This window comes from Sitophilus oryzae, unplaced genomic scaffold, assembly GCF_002938485.1.
Source record: "Sitophilus oryzae breed Bouriz unplaced genomic scaffold, Soryzae_2.0 scaffold_158_pilon_pilon, whole genome shotgun sequence".
In the NCBI taxonomy this organism is placed as follows: domain Eukaryota; kingdom Metazoa; phylum Arthropoda; class Insecta; order Coleoptera; family Curculionidae; genus Sitophilus; species Sitophilus oryzae.
The window spans coordinates 145,546-160,873 of NW_022146269.1; the positions used below are offsets into that span (position 1 = coordinate 145,546).

At 35.2% G+C, this 15,328-nt stretch overlaps 2 protein-coding genes across 7 annotated transcripts in view; one reads left to right on the forward strand and one right to left on the reverse strand.

Annotated features, from left to right (window-relative positions):
• The window catches only part of LOC115879906 (neurotrimin-like), a 29,348-nt gene extending 26,348 nt beyond the window's left edge, over window positions 1-3,000 (forward strand). For all 5 annotated transcript variants that reach the window (XM_030896951.1, XM_030896954.1, XM_030896952.1 and 2 more), the window contains exons 8-9: window positions 1,172-1,504; window positions 2,836-3,000. In XM_030896951.1, the coding sequence (XP_030752811.1) occupies window positions 1,172-1,504; window positions 2,836-2,987 (485 nt within the window). In that variant the 3' untranslated portion in view covers window positions 2,988-3,000. The remainder of the gene's footprint in view (window positions 1-1,171; window positions 1,505-2,835) is intronic.
• Window positions 3,001-3,055: 55 nt separating this feature from the next.
• Window positions 3,056-15,328, reverse strand: part of LOC115879908 (dynein heavy chain 8, axonemal) — a 145,373-nt gene continuing 133,100 nt past the window's right edge. The window contains exons 63-65 of one of the 2 annotated variants that reach the window (XM_030896955.1): window positions 10,913-11,079; window positions 10,688-10,849; window positions 3,056-3,186 (exon numbers count right to left, since the gene is read on the reverse strand). In XM_030896955.1, the coding sequence (XP_030752815.1) occupies window positions 3,061-3,186; window positions 10,688-10,849; window positions 10,913-11,079 (455 nt within the window). In that variant the 3' untranslated portion in view covers window positions 3,056-3,060. Of the gene's footprint in view, window positions 3,187-10,687; window positions 10,850-10,912; window positions 11,080-15,328 lie in introns of those variants that run through there. The other variant, XR_004049777.1, reaches the window with a different exon arrangement.

The window sequence follows — 15,328 nt, forward strand, 5'->3', positions numbered from 1 at the left end:
GTTAGATATTTTCAAGATATTGGAGTTATTGGAGTATAGAAGTCGTCATTTTCAAAATTTGAAGAGCCATCGAGCACAACAATATATCGTATCCAAAAATCATATTTATGCGAATATAATATTAAATTATATATTACAATCAAAGTAACTACGCCACTGGCTCACATTTTCAAGATGTCTGAACAGCGTTGCCATTCTCTCGGGAATCGTTCATGTCTGCGATCAGCCCGTCTTTTTCCCACTTGCATACAACAAAAAACGAATGTCTGATTCTGATTTTTTCCTTTTTATGAATGAAATGCTGGGTCTACTTTATTTAGATATCATTGAATAAACCCATCCCTGTTGTCCTCCCCACAGACCGCCATAGAAGCTTCGGTAACAAGTTTAACACATCGTTCAGCAGCTTGTGTATTAAACGGATATATAACAATTTCTATTGTATTGGGGTTTTCTATCATTGCTAATACCGTATGATCGAATAAAAACGGCGTCAACGATAGCTATGAAATGAAGATCGCTGTCATTTTATATGTAAAATTATATGGGAAATGTCATCGATAGTCATTTCCAAGCCAACTGGACGCCATTTTTTTTTCGATCATACGGTATATCCTTGTTTGAAATATTAGTTAATAGTGGAGCTTCCGTTACCTTGCAAGACTAACTATAATTTAATAGTAATTTTCTGGAATTCGCAATAATGTCACTGTTAATTTAAGTTCTGACAAATTATTTCCGTGTCTTTATACACAAAATGTATTATACAAAAAAAAATAAAATGTCAATCCAAATATGAAGAGGGTGCTGTATTTAAAATAGGCAAATTGGCAGGCAACCCGAGAGAGCCAAGGGGTGATTTTTTCCTAAAAGGCAGTACACCTGTAAATAATCTTAACTTGATACAAATTTTTATAGTTGGATATTTTTATAAACATAATAATAAACATATAATTGGATATTTGATTTTAAACTTGCGATATTTCCCGGTATACGAAACTAGTTGGAAAAATCATAATTTGTCATAATGCATGTTAACATTTTTTCGTTAACAGTTAAAAAACGATTTGGTATGTTAGTATCGTTGTTTTTTTTCCACTTTTAAGATTAAGATTATCAAATGAATAGAATATTATGTCCAAAATATAACGAAAATGTTTCCCTTCTCTAGGTGTGCCCAATCCAGGAGTATTTAAAAGAGCCGATAATAATCTAGATTCAGATAAAACTACATACACTCTTATTTGGGAAGTTGACAGTTATACCCCTATAATAGAATATTCCCTCTGGTTTCGACCGTACAGAACTGGAAGAGGTTTAAATCGACCCGATTGGACCAAACTGACTATTCCAACGGAACACAATTCCGGACCGGTATACTCCAAAAGCTTTACTTTAAAAGGTCTAAAAGAAAAGACAATATATGAAGTACTGTTGGTATCGAGGAATCGATATGGCTGGTCGAAACCCAGTCCCATATTGAGATTTGCATCGCCAGGAGCAAGTAAGTTTATACAATAGACAGGGTATTTTTTAAATAAGTGCAAATATGTTTGTGTGCAAATGTAATTTTCAAAGGTTGGTAGATAAAAAATATATTTTCCAACATTCAAATTCTCAAACATTTTCATTTTTCAAACAAGCCTAAAAGACTTTTAATTTTAAACTTTTTGAGAACCGCCGATTTTTAGAGTATCCGAGGTGTGTCTCACTGTTGGAATTACATGTACATTTTCTTGGCAGTAGTTGGCATCAGTCTTACGGTAGTCGACTATCGTTATATGACTCTTATCTGATAGTCAAGCAGCGTTAAAAGCGATCAATTCAGTATCAATCAATGCGAAATCGGTCAAAGAAAAAAGAAGCTGAATAAATTAGGCAAAGGAAACAAAGTCCTCCTGCTCTGGGTGCCTGCTCACCAAGGGATAGAAAGCAATGAAAAGGCAAATGATCTAGCTAGAAAAGAAGCGAACACTCCACTAACTGGACCAGAACCGTTCTGCTTACCAAGTGGTAACCAATTAACCAATTAGCGGAACTCAAGAACTTGGAAGACTCCATCCGCAACCTGGAATGGGAATCTTGCAACGGTCTAAAACACTTGAAGAAGTTTCTGAGGACTTACGACCAAGAAAAATCAAATATCTTCCTGGATTTAAGTAAGAACAATCTTCGGATTGTCACGGGGTTTTTAACAGGACACTCTCTCCTCAATGAACAGCTCAGTAAATTGAAACTAAGAAGAAACGGCGAATGAAGATTCTATGGGGAAAATGGGGAAACACCAGAACACCTCATCACTGAGTGCGCCGAGACGACGACCATTCGTGCCGTGAACTTTGGTACAACTGATATTGGAGATGGAGAACTACCCTCTGTAAAACCGTCCCAGATACTGGATTTTGTCAAAGCCCTGGGACTGTATGATGAGTTGTAACTCAAGAAAGGGGGACACAATAGATCTGTAACGTCGCAGTGATTAACCCCCCTCCCACTCATTCTAAATTCTAATTCTAAATCGTTATATGACAGACATAGGCAGTCTTGTTTGCCGTCATTGGCAGTCGCTTGGCAGTAAATCAATAATAATATGGCAAGCTCTCCGTATACTGACTAAAAAATTTGACTGAATCTTCATACTGACTAAGAAAATCTTAAAATAACGTGTAGCTCTAAAAACAGTTTTAAAATATAGAAAAAAATCTAAATGAATACACAATGCTTAGCGACAAAAATGTATAGACGTGTTTCTGGAGTCAATCCAGTTAAACAATTTGCACTTATTTTAGAAAAACACTGTATAAACTGACTAAAATATCTGACATACTATTTCAGCTTTAAACCAGGATATGATTACTACGGTTCAAATTGGTACTCAAGAAAACTCAATACCATTAGATTTCAGAATCTCGTCCGCTGGATCACAAAATATCCTCAATATTGGTAGTTTATTTATTGTAGTATGGTTCCTATTCAAAATAAAATAACATGTATATTTTTAATATTTATTTATTTATTACATTAATCAACAAATTAAATTAATTTCACTAATACTTCGATTTACTGAACATCGCAAAGAAAAGCTACTCCTCTCAAGCACCAGTGCTCTGGCGGTTTCACCGTTTGCAACCACAGGGTAGTTATAAAATTAAGACCTGTTCGTCTAGCTTTCTTGTACACTGGACACTACAACGAAATAATATTTACTTTTAACTGTGTGAATAAAAAAGTTCTGAAAGACTTAAATCATCGTTGATAACAGATTTAACAAAAAATAAATAAATTACTTGTATATATCCAGATAGTGATGGGTTGTTATTTAACTACCTGTTATTTTATAACAATTATTTAGAAATAACATAACGCCACCGTTACTTTTTCTAAAAAAAACAGATATAAAATAACGACACGTAGAGATCGACCGTTCGTGAAACGCAGTCGGCGCTCTGCACCGCCACGGAATTCGATGCTGCTCGAAGCACAATTCCAAAAAACAACTAGTATAGATGGAAAACATGTTATTTCGACAACCATCGATACAGGCGGCGAGATACAACGGACAACGGAGTGGGGAATGCGCTACGGCGCGGCGAACGTGGCTGCATCGGTCGATGGTCGTGTTCGGCTTGCAACAGCTTAAAAATAATAGGATATAAAAGAAGCAGCTTTTTTGAAAGAGTTGCGGGCATAACGCCTCGGTCGATTGTCGATGGAGGCTCGCAACGGGTTGAAGAATAACGTATAGAAAATAAGCAGTCATTTTAGATACATTGTTTCTTAACCTGTTACGAGCATAACAGGCGGCGGTCGAGATAATCGGAGTGGGAAAGGAACGCTGCTGCATCGGTCGATTGTTGATGGAGGTTCGAAACAGGTTGGAGAATAACGCATCAGTTGTTTTAGATACATTGTTTTTCAACCTGTTACGAGCATAACGGGCGGAGGTCGAGATATTATGGCGCTATATGTTTCAGTACTTAGTTATTTAGTTAAGTTTCAATATTTAGGTATTTATTTATTCTGAAAGATTTTCAGAATAAATACCTATAAGTAGAAATTCTCCTTTGGAAATTTAAGTGTAAAATTAATTCGAACTCTAGTGTGTAGTTAGTTTACTTATAAAGAATATACTACACATTTTTTTATATTGCTTTTTTTAACGCAAATGGTAAAATCATAACTAAGAGCTTCTCGCCCGTCGAGTGAGATGCACCCTGTACACTGCTATGCAATTCAGGCGGATCGAGGGGCAGGGCGTAGGTAGGGTAGATCGGAATATATAGGTATAGACGAGTGGCGGCATTTTGGCTTTTTTTATTTCGCAATTTGTAAACAGCGCTTATTTGTAAACAACCACCGTTTTTAGAGAGGTATTTTAGATAACAATCGATATTTAGAAATTTTTTGACACCCTGGAAATACTACCACCGAGCACGTCATTGTTGCAACTTGCAACTGCGTTAGTACGCCTGGCGGTGACCGCCTCATACTCTTTCAGATATTTAGCAATAAAATAAAGAAACCTGTTATTTTTAAGCTGTTATTTTAAGCTGCTTTTTATAAAAAACTATAACAGTTTCAACTGTTATCTAAAAATAACAATTTTGCCCATCACTATATCCAGATCAGTTTTCTTAAAACAACTAATAGCTCAAAAATAAATAAGCTGATAGTCATTTGTAAAACTTGGAAAATAAGTTCGTTATAGTAATACTTTAATTGTCCAGTATTATAATAAATATATGAGGTGTCAAGTTGCAAAACCCGCCTTATCCATTTTTTAAAAAAGATGACCTAATGACACATATTAATACTGGACCCTGAAATCTACATAAACATAATCCCAACCTGCAGTAAAAGTCGCCTATTCCTATATAAAAATCACAACAAATTACGTTACTGCAGCAAAATCCGTTTTATCCACTTATATTTGCTTCTTATCTCCATTATTGTTACAAACCCCGCATTTTTTCATAAGCTTTTTACACAAGTATAATATTACGTCTGACGTCTTTTCAAATCCTTACTTAATTTTAATAAAATAGTATATTTAATAAATCAAGTTAGGATGCAAATACAGAATACATACATACAGCCGCTACTCGCTGACGAGTATTCGACACACATAAAGAAGATGGTCACGCAAGGCGTTTTCTTTCATGAGCTTTTCTGTGACTGAAAAGCCCGATACGTGATGTTATCTGCCTACCGCACTCCGGACATTCAAAAATCTCATTGCTTTGTTGCCTCTTTACTTTTTGGTTGTCGCTGTTAACTGAGTTTACAACTCTTTTCCATTGAGTTCTATTGTGAGCTGCTACTTCCCACTCATTCTGCACATTAATTCCCTTTAAGTTTTCGTGGAAAATGTCCTTGTACCTTTTGAGTTGTCCACCCGGCCTCCTCTTACCGTCTACAAGCTCACCGTAAAGCAGAGATTTTGGTATGCGGTTTTCTTGCATTCTGCATACAGTACGTCTGCTGGATCTGTGTCTATGAAAGGAATGCGGACAAAAAACATTTAAATAAACAACAATATATTTTATGCTTTTAAGCTTGACGAGCACGTCACCGCAAATCGCTCCGCCCACTCATTTTATTGGCTACTTGCAAATTTCTCAAATTTTTATTGATGGGACGCGTCGTCTAATTTTTTACGAAAAACATGGAGAGAATATCGTTTCCCCTCTCACGGATACCCAGTAGCTACCGAACGGACAGACGTACTGTACGTGACCAGCCCATCTTAAGCGGGATTTTGTAACCATGACTTCAATAGCTTAAGGCCTAAAGACTCGAATGCCCAGGTATATGTGTTCAACATTTCTTGTAATTGTTGTACCGTGTTTGCAACTAGAGCGCAGTCGTCAGCGTATTGAAGTTCTGTGATGAATTTTGTACATGTTTTTGCCCTGAGTCTTTTTATGTTGAACAGACCGCCGTCGTATCTGTATCTAATGCCCAATCTTCTCTCCTGCAGTTTGCTGTCCACTATAATGGAGAGCGCTGCCATGAATATGTTGAATAGGAGAGGCGCTAAGACACATCCCTGCCTAACTCCTGTATTTGTTAGGAATGGGTCGCTCAGTGATCCATGATGTGACACTCTTGACTTGTTGTTGTTATGGAGGCTTTTACACACTGTAAGAAATTTGTTGGGTACTCCGAACTTTTTCATAATTGCCCAAAGCGCATCTCTGTTCACAGATTCGTAACGTAAAGTTTAGACTGCTGCTCTCTTACTTTTCCTTGTAGTTGACGGATGGAAAATATAGAATCGACGGTACCGCGGTTGGTACGAAAACCCGTTTGCGATTCTGGAAGGATTTTTTCTATATATGGGTCCAAGCGATTTGACATTATTTTGGCAGGAATTTTGCCGCCGATAGCCAATAGTGAAATTCCCCGGTAATTTCCGCAGTCTGATGCACTTCCTTTGTTCTTAAATATATTCACTATATTCGCGTTGCGAAAGTCCTGAGGTACCTCTCCGCTCTCCCATACGACATCGAAGAGAGCCTTAAGATGGCCAATAAGTTCTTTACTTGCACACTTATAGATTTCCGCCGGAATCGCGTCACAGCCAGCCGATTTGTTGTTCTTAAGCTGTCTTATGGAGGTCTCTATTTCCTGTTCTGTTATTGGGATGTCTAATATATCGAGGCTGTTATACTGAGGTATTGTGTTTAGTGCTTCCATATTGGGGTTGCTTTCTTGGTTAATTCTAAATACAGAATGCTCGAAAAAAAACGGCCTCCAGCTGGCTAGGAAATGACGATCGATGACATTTCCCATAAAAATTTACATATAAAATGACAGCGTGCTTCATTTCATAGCCAATATGCATCAAACTGCAACCAAACCCGCCTTATCCAAATTATTTTTGGGTTTGTTTTTTCTGTTTAAAAATTAAATATTAGTTTGTTTAAATAATATTTTTTTTATTTCTAGAAAAACAAGAGACAAAACAATGATTCCACTCAATGCAATGGACACGTTTTTTGTAAATTTGTAAAACAGTTTTTGCTTATTATCTCGAAACAATAGTTAACATGTTAACATAACAACTAAGCATATTTATGCTACTTTAACAATAAAATTTCACTTAAAAGTACTTCAAAATTCTTCTCTTCGTTCAATCTTAGTCCGCGGTTGTTGTTTTTTCTATACCGGGTGCATCTTGAAAGTGACTCACCCCTATAACTCTTTTATTTTTATAGATAAAAACGAAATTTGGTATGTTAGTATATGACATAAATTAGGATTGATTGACGTATTCAATTGTTTTTGGTCACTTCCTGTTTCAACGAAAAACTATTGATTTTTAAATGGCACCGTCGGTATATTTCTGGTTTATTCGATAGAAAATGACACTCTGAGTAGAATGACATATCATATGACAACTTTTGACATTTTTGCTAAAAAATCGTATTTTAAATTTCAATCTAGAGTGTCATGGTAGTGTTAAAAACACTAATTTTTAAACAAAGAGCCTTGGAAAAATATATTTGATCGTCTAATGTTTTTCGTGTCGTATTTTTAATCATATGCCAATTTTTTTAAATGGAACAAGTGGGTTATTTGCATATTTGGAAAAAGAATTTTTTAGGAAAAATTTTGTACCACACACTTGATATTTCGAGTCAAATTATGGTCATGAACCGTACGTTACAATTTCAAATAAACCATATGCGAAAAAGTTGACATATGATATGTCATTTTATTCAGATTGTCATTTTCTATCGCATAAAGTAGAAATATACCGAGGTTGACATTTAAAAATCAAAAGTTTTATTAATTTCCGGGAAAGAAGAAGTGATCAAAAACAATTGAATACGACAATTAATCCTAATTTATGTCGTATACTAATATACCAAATCTCGTTTTTTCATTTGAAAAAATAAACAAGTTATAGGAGTGAGCCAGTCTTGAGACGCACCCGGTATATAAATGATAAGTATAAGTGATCTTTGAAAACATTACTATTTAGGTGCAAGCAATTATTGCATTATTTCTCTATAAGAATTTAAGAAAAATTTCTTTTCTTTTTCACAATCAATTATTTCGTGCAGAATCAGTATTGGTATGATCAGATACAGTTTTGTCGACTTAAAAATGAGGATCAACCAGTGTTTGAGATTTGTGATGCATTCATTTGTCTTGCTTTAATGAAAAATTTCTATGATTCTGCTACCATTCACCATGTATTACTACATATTCAATCCAGAACAATCAAAATCACCAAAAGATTGATATTTTTCCCACTATACTGTTAATAAATTAATGAGGCAAACTTACAAGTATTTTTTGATAATAAGGATATCGGGATCCTATTTAGCTTCTTGCGAATGAATATTGTATTAAGTTATATGTCTCATATAATTTTAGGGCAGATCAGCCATTAACAAATAAAGCGTGCGGGTAGTAGACAACGTGCAATTTTGAGCGGTCAGTCTAAAACTGTCAATTTTGCTGGCTCTAGACCCAAAACAGTTCCCAAGTAGCATTTGGACGTTATCTAACGTCGGGTATACGTCGCGTTCAATAAATCCGACGTCGTGTACCAACGTCGGTTCGACCGCCTGACGACCCTTATTTGCACCTAAATGGGGAATACAGATTCGGGTCGCCTCGGCGTCGGTATCTGACCTAATAGGGTATGTAGTTCTACCAATTACCAACGTCATATTACGTTGGATTTTAGTCACTTAAAATTCGTCGCTAAGCACTTACGTTACGTTTGGTTTCATATTCGCTACCAAGAATACATAAAAACCTAACCAAACTACCTAATTACAAATGGATTCATAATCACTCCTCGAATATAACTATAAGTGCCTACCTAATTTCATATTATAATAATTCTGAATCATTAATCCAAACATCAGTTTTGTCAACGGAAGTCACTTTTTTGATATACCTGATTAAAATACTCCGGAAAACAACGAGCGCCTTCAAAATTAGGTAGATTTATGAAATAAAAACATCTATAAAAAAGTAACTCGCAAAATATTTTTTTTTTATTTTCTAGCTGGTTTAATCATAAAACTGTACTGTAGTTCCCCCCAAACTCAACTTTATCAATATTATTTTACTATAAATCGGAATGTGAATATAAAAATGGCTGACAATCGGATACTTGTTAAGAATGGCGGATTTCTGTGTCCGACTTAATATGAACTACCAATATACCTATTCCGACCGGGTCTCCAACATTAGTCGTCTCACACGACCGAAGTCATCAAACCGGACAACCGGCAATCGTATTATGACGTATATAATTCCAACGTACGCCACGTAACCTCACTTTGCGTATCAGTGATTTGTGGATTTGTGCAACTATATTTTATTTTTTGTTTTCTCCTTAAAAAAATGGGTAGCCACTTTTTTAAGATAGTATATATACAAAATTTAAAAGAATTGGAACCAGTACCTCACATGAGGGAGGAGGATGGGGTCTGCTGGTTTCCTAAGCTAAAAATAAAATTAAGATGCACCAGTGTAATGCAGCATCTCTTCCGGATAAAAAGCATTCGTGGGTGGAGGCTCTTGCCATCACTACTACTATTATTATTTTGTAAAAGCCTCGACCTCTTTCTGTAAAATGTAGATGAATGTCTAAATGCCTTGATGTTCATTAGGCCGCAAATGCTACTTAATGTGTTGTATTTACTACGTACGTAAATTAGGTTATAAATATGAACATAAAATATAACAAAATATAATTGGACATTACTTTAGAGATTATCAGTGAGACGTATCCTATTCGGACAACGGGTAGACGTCGGGCTAGTTCAAGTATATGTACGTCGTGCAAGTCAACGTGGGAAGGACGTTGGGAAATTAATAAAAATGGTACGTTGTTATTTTGTACGTCGACAGATCGTTGGATTTACCGACTTGGATCCAACGACGTCGCTTTTAATAGGAAAGCGCCGTCACCGGTCGTATCACCAGCACACGACCTAAATTTGCACAAAGTCTGACGTCGCTTCAGGTCAGATTTAGTTCGAAGTCATATAGATGCTACTTGGGTTTGTTTAGAGAAATTTTATAAAAACAAGAATTATATAAAGAAAGGTTATTTACAAAAAGTTGATAGCTTTCCAGTTATAAGTATCACGAACAATTTTTTTTAAATATTTTAGTTGCTGGCGTGGTGCCCCTCACATGCGGCGCCCCGGGCGGTCGCTCGAGTCGCCCGGCCCCTCCGCCGGCCCTGCCTATCGATGAATTATTATGCTTTACCTATCGATGAAAAGATGCATGAAAATGTACTTCCTAGCACACAACCAGAGTATATTCATTGATTACACTTGATTACACATCAAGATTGGTACAGTATCGAGTTTAATATAGTGATTTTCTTAGCCGTGTATGGCACATATCGTTAAGCTTATTTTTCATCGGGGTAGATGATCACGAGATAGCGGAGTTAAATTGTTTTATAAAGGGGTAGATCTACCCCGAATGGGGTGGCTGTGGCAACACTGCCGTTACCACTTTTCCTCTCTGTAGCTCCTGCATCACGGCCTTCTCATGGCCGTCATTCAAGACCGTGTGTCATTTTTACTTCTATCGCGCGTAAAGAAGTTTCACTTCAAGAATAACTTTTATTTTGTAGATTTTCTTCACAATAAAATCCGCCACAAATGTATAGACAAGAGTTATAAGACAAATATTTTACCGTATACAATGTTGCTGGTTTCGGATCAGTCGAATAAATCGCAAATATATGAACGACGGGTATCATCGTGTAAAGAACTTTGTTCGTCGATTCTGTCAATCTAACGTGCCTTCGATCCCAACCGGCTCCGTCTAGATATAGTCCGTAAACCAATACACCTTCCTAAAAATATTAACAAGATCGATTTTAAGACACCAGAACATAGTACAAAATTTCACAAAATACCGGTGGTGCACTAAATATCTCTTCTTTCATATTTTTGGTAACCTCGTTATGGAGACTGACTTGATCTAGAGCCCAGCCTTTATGAGCTCTCGCTACTTCTTGCTTCATGGCGGTTAAGAAGCCCTGAGGGTTGAAAAAACCGGCCATCCAAAACCATGGCGGTCTTCCTATAAATACAAAAGATAGAATAAAAATGGGATTTCTTCTCTATTTTCGTTTTTTTTCAAGATACACAACTACCAAAAGTTTAGAAGATATTTGTTTATATTTTAAATCTGTATTATATGAAAAAGATGGTTTATGGTGAACCGTATTTTATTCATTTGGATACTTTTAATTTAAAAAATAACAAAAAAATATAATTTTAAATCCTATTACCTATATACGGTTCATATCAAATAAACTTTTAGTTACGTCATCGAGGGCGCGATTTTTAAATTAATTGTTGCCAAACATGGACATATTCGGTGCTGTGCTGACTAAGGCTGCGGGCACGCTTGCGAGCGATTTATCGCGAGCGATATATCGTGGACGACTAAACGACAAACAAATATTTCAAACACATTAAATTTCATTGCAGTGGCCATACCAAAAAAGTCGTCCAGCGATAAATCGCTTAGCGGCTAAGCGTGTCGCTCATAAATAGCTGGAACATGCGGTCAGACACTGTCTTGTTATTGTTGTGTTATTGTTTTAGGTTATAACGAGTGCGACACGAGCGATAGATAGGTTGTCTCTGTCGTAACGGTCGTTCCCTGACGACTCTGCCGAGAAACACAACACTGTCTTTTGTTTCTCAAGTACACCTGAACTCTCCGTATCATAGCCGGGTAATTTTTTGTTTTAATGAAGCTATAATTAAATTAAAAATATATCGTATTTAAACTTTTTTATATTTTATTAAGATTTAGGAGAGGTTTTAAATAAAAGTTTAGAAAAAGTCGTCTTAGAGTCCAAAAGGATAAAAATAATAAAATACACGTTATAGAAGAAATTTTATAATCGAAATTACGTAATTTTTGAAATTAATAATAAATTATTAATTTTAGTCAAACATTTACAACCCCTAATACACAGATATAATAGAATCGGCGACAGGAGAGAAAAAAAAAATATGATTGTTGTAATTTTTTTTCTGGTTAAGTGATGTCTTATGTAAATTAGAGAAAACATAAATCTGTTCCATTAAAGCAAGGAAGGTGGTAGGAAGTGGATAAAATGAAAACTACATTTATTTAACTCGGTACTGTCTTTATTATACCGGGTGCGTCCCAAAAGTGGCTCAGCCCCATAATTTTTTTATATTTTCAAATAAGAAAATAAGATTTAGTATGTTAGTACATGACAAATTAGGATTGATTGACGCATTCAATTGTTTTTGGTCACTTCCTGTTTCACCGGAAATGACTATAACTTTTAATTTTTAAACGGCACCCTTGGTATATTTCTACTTTATTCGATAGAAAATGACACTCTGAATAGAATGACACATCATATGTCAACTTTTGACATTCTCGCATATGGTTTAATTGTAATTGTAACACGCGGTTCATAACAACAATTTGACTCGAAATACCAAGTGTGTGGTATCAATATATTCATAAAAAAATGCTTTTTCCAAATATGCTAATGAGTCACCCTTACAAATCTGTTATTTTTATCTGAAAAAATACAAAAGTTATAGGGGTGAGCCACTTTTGAGATGACCCGGTATATTAAAAAATATTGTTTCATAATGTAATATCATTTTAAAATTCTTGTATGTTATTTTAGATTCTGAAGATAATTTTAGAATAAACCGGAATATATTTTTAATAAAAACATTATTAATTATTAACAGGGTTATAATTATGATTTTGTTACAATGTAAGTAAGTAAATAATGTAATGTAAGAGAAAAAATTCAGATTTTACATTTTACTAAAATATTATCTAAATAAGCGCCTTTCTACAACAACGCCACTGACTCCCAATGGGTAAATTGAGAGTTGCCTACCGGTCAAAAGTCGTTTCAAGACTTAAATGGATTATTTAAGTCAAATTTCTTGCAAATTTGGCACTGGCGAACCATATTTTATAGTTCTTGAACAGAAAAAGTCAATAAAATAAACACTTAAGCACTACAAGCTAAGAAAATGCGTTAATACAGCCGGGGAGATAGCGGCAACAAAGCTTTACCGCACACGTGCGACACGTACTACAAGGTAATAAATGAATGAATAGGCTCCCTCGCCTCTAATCGGTGTTGTCATATTGTAAAGAACTTATCCTTTTTAAACAGTATCCGACTTATAATTTAGTAGTATAAGGACTATTTAATACATCTCTGGAATATTAAAACCTACTTTATTAAACTGTAGTATTAATATCTCAATATATGTGTATAACAAGAAAAAAAATATTGATAATATTAAAGACGTGACAACATAGGCTGGATGAGGAAGGCTCGGTCGACTGTACCCAGAAGTAAACATGTGTACAAAAAATATTGTCTGTCCGCGTTGAGATGTAAATAGTGTAGTCTATATTTTATTTTAAGTCTATGTTGCGAACATAGTAAAGCGATCTGCTCGAGCGGTTAGATCGAGCGGCGATATCGATTCAAATAATTTTGTTTTCGTCGCTCTGTCGCGCTGTAGAAAATGATAGATTCTCAAAAATTAATAGATTTAGTATTTGTAAGAGAGATTTTATGGGATCAGAATGGTAGTAATCACCATAACCGGTACATTTTAGATAAGTTATGAGATGAAGTGGCAACAAAGTGGCTTTACTTTCGTAAAGGTTGTTTTATTTTTTTTGAAAACTTCATCTAACCTAATGTTTGCGATACTACTGCCCAGAATTTTAGCCACTGTTAACATTTTAAATTATCAATAAGCAAATGAAAATAATAAAATTTCACAAGTATCTCGATATTCCTCGCCGCTCTACTATGTTTTAACACCTGGGTACCTATTCTTCAGTTTCAGGGAGTAGAACTCCCGAGAGAAGTGGGCGTGGTAATCATAAAACTGGTAGTTTCCGTATTCTTGAAAAATATTGTGGGAGGGAGTAAGAAACTGGGGAGTTGCTAGGGAGTTAAAAGTTCTCCTACTACAAAGCGAGGGAGAGAGCAAACCTAACCCAACTTACCGTATTTATTTACGATGTTTTTTGTTTACTTGGCTGTTACAGACTTAATATTTATAGACAAAAATGTTTCTTTAAATGTGTGTAAAAAATGTTTTATACAGGGTGGATCGAAATTTAAACATGTTATTTTTAAAATTAGTAAATGTGCATTTGTTTGAGAACCAAAATTAAGGTATAAAAAGAGAACATTTATCTTCTCTTAATAAAAAATCAATTAAGTTTTATTATGTATAAATTACGGTTACAGTGGAATATATGGCTTTGAATATGGATAAAAACTCCAAAAAGTATATATATTTTTTGAACAATTTTAAATTTAGATATTAGTCGTTTTTGTTTGCACCTGCTGTATTAATGTCCTTAATTTGAAAATAATACGTATCTGAATAAAGTTTCTGTATTGACTAAAGTGCAAGACAAGCAAAAAAGCCCTTTTGTTGATCTTACGGGAGGCGCAAAGACTTGGGACACAAACAAATCAACCTACATTTACAATCGTTCGAAATTTTACGTTTTAAAGTATATCTCTAGACGCGATGTACGCAAGCCGAAGTCGCTGACCATAGAATAAGTAAGCCGCTGTCCGTCAAGATTTGATGTAATTCTATTGGTTGTACAAACCGGCAACGCTGTTCTCCGATTCTACTTCCTCCCTTAAGGTGTACGCGCACTGAATCGGTACCAGTCCGGCGAGAAACGGCGAAGGCGGTGACTCGACTATCGTAGATAGGTAGAGGTAGGAATCTGGCCTCTACAGGCCGAAATGTTTTAGTGGACACCGGCGCCGTCTATATGTACGACGGTCGCAGTCGCTTTTGCCGGTCGCACAGTGCTTCGAACATATGGCTCTAGAGGACAAAAATGCAAAACTTCTCTTTTATTGTAGGCAATTTATTCAAACTAGGTTTATTTGACACAAATGATGAGTACTTTCATTGTACTAAATGATGATGTCCTTAGTCCCACGTTTATGAAAAAACATCTTATAAATAATAAAAATGTGGGAGCTGTGTTCCATCTAAGGAAATAATAATTTATAGTATGAAAACGGTGTAAGTATTAAATAAATCCCTATGATAAAAAAGAATTGGAATAACATTAGAACATGATTCCTACAATATAAGCCAATATAAAATAAAAATGTTTTTCTTTAATGAAAAAGAAACATTAATGCTATATTTAATTAAAAAAAAACTTAAGATACTATAAATTTACTTTAGAACAACAAAATGCATAGATCGTAACTACTCTGATCTGAAGAATCACTGCTGACAGAATCTTC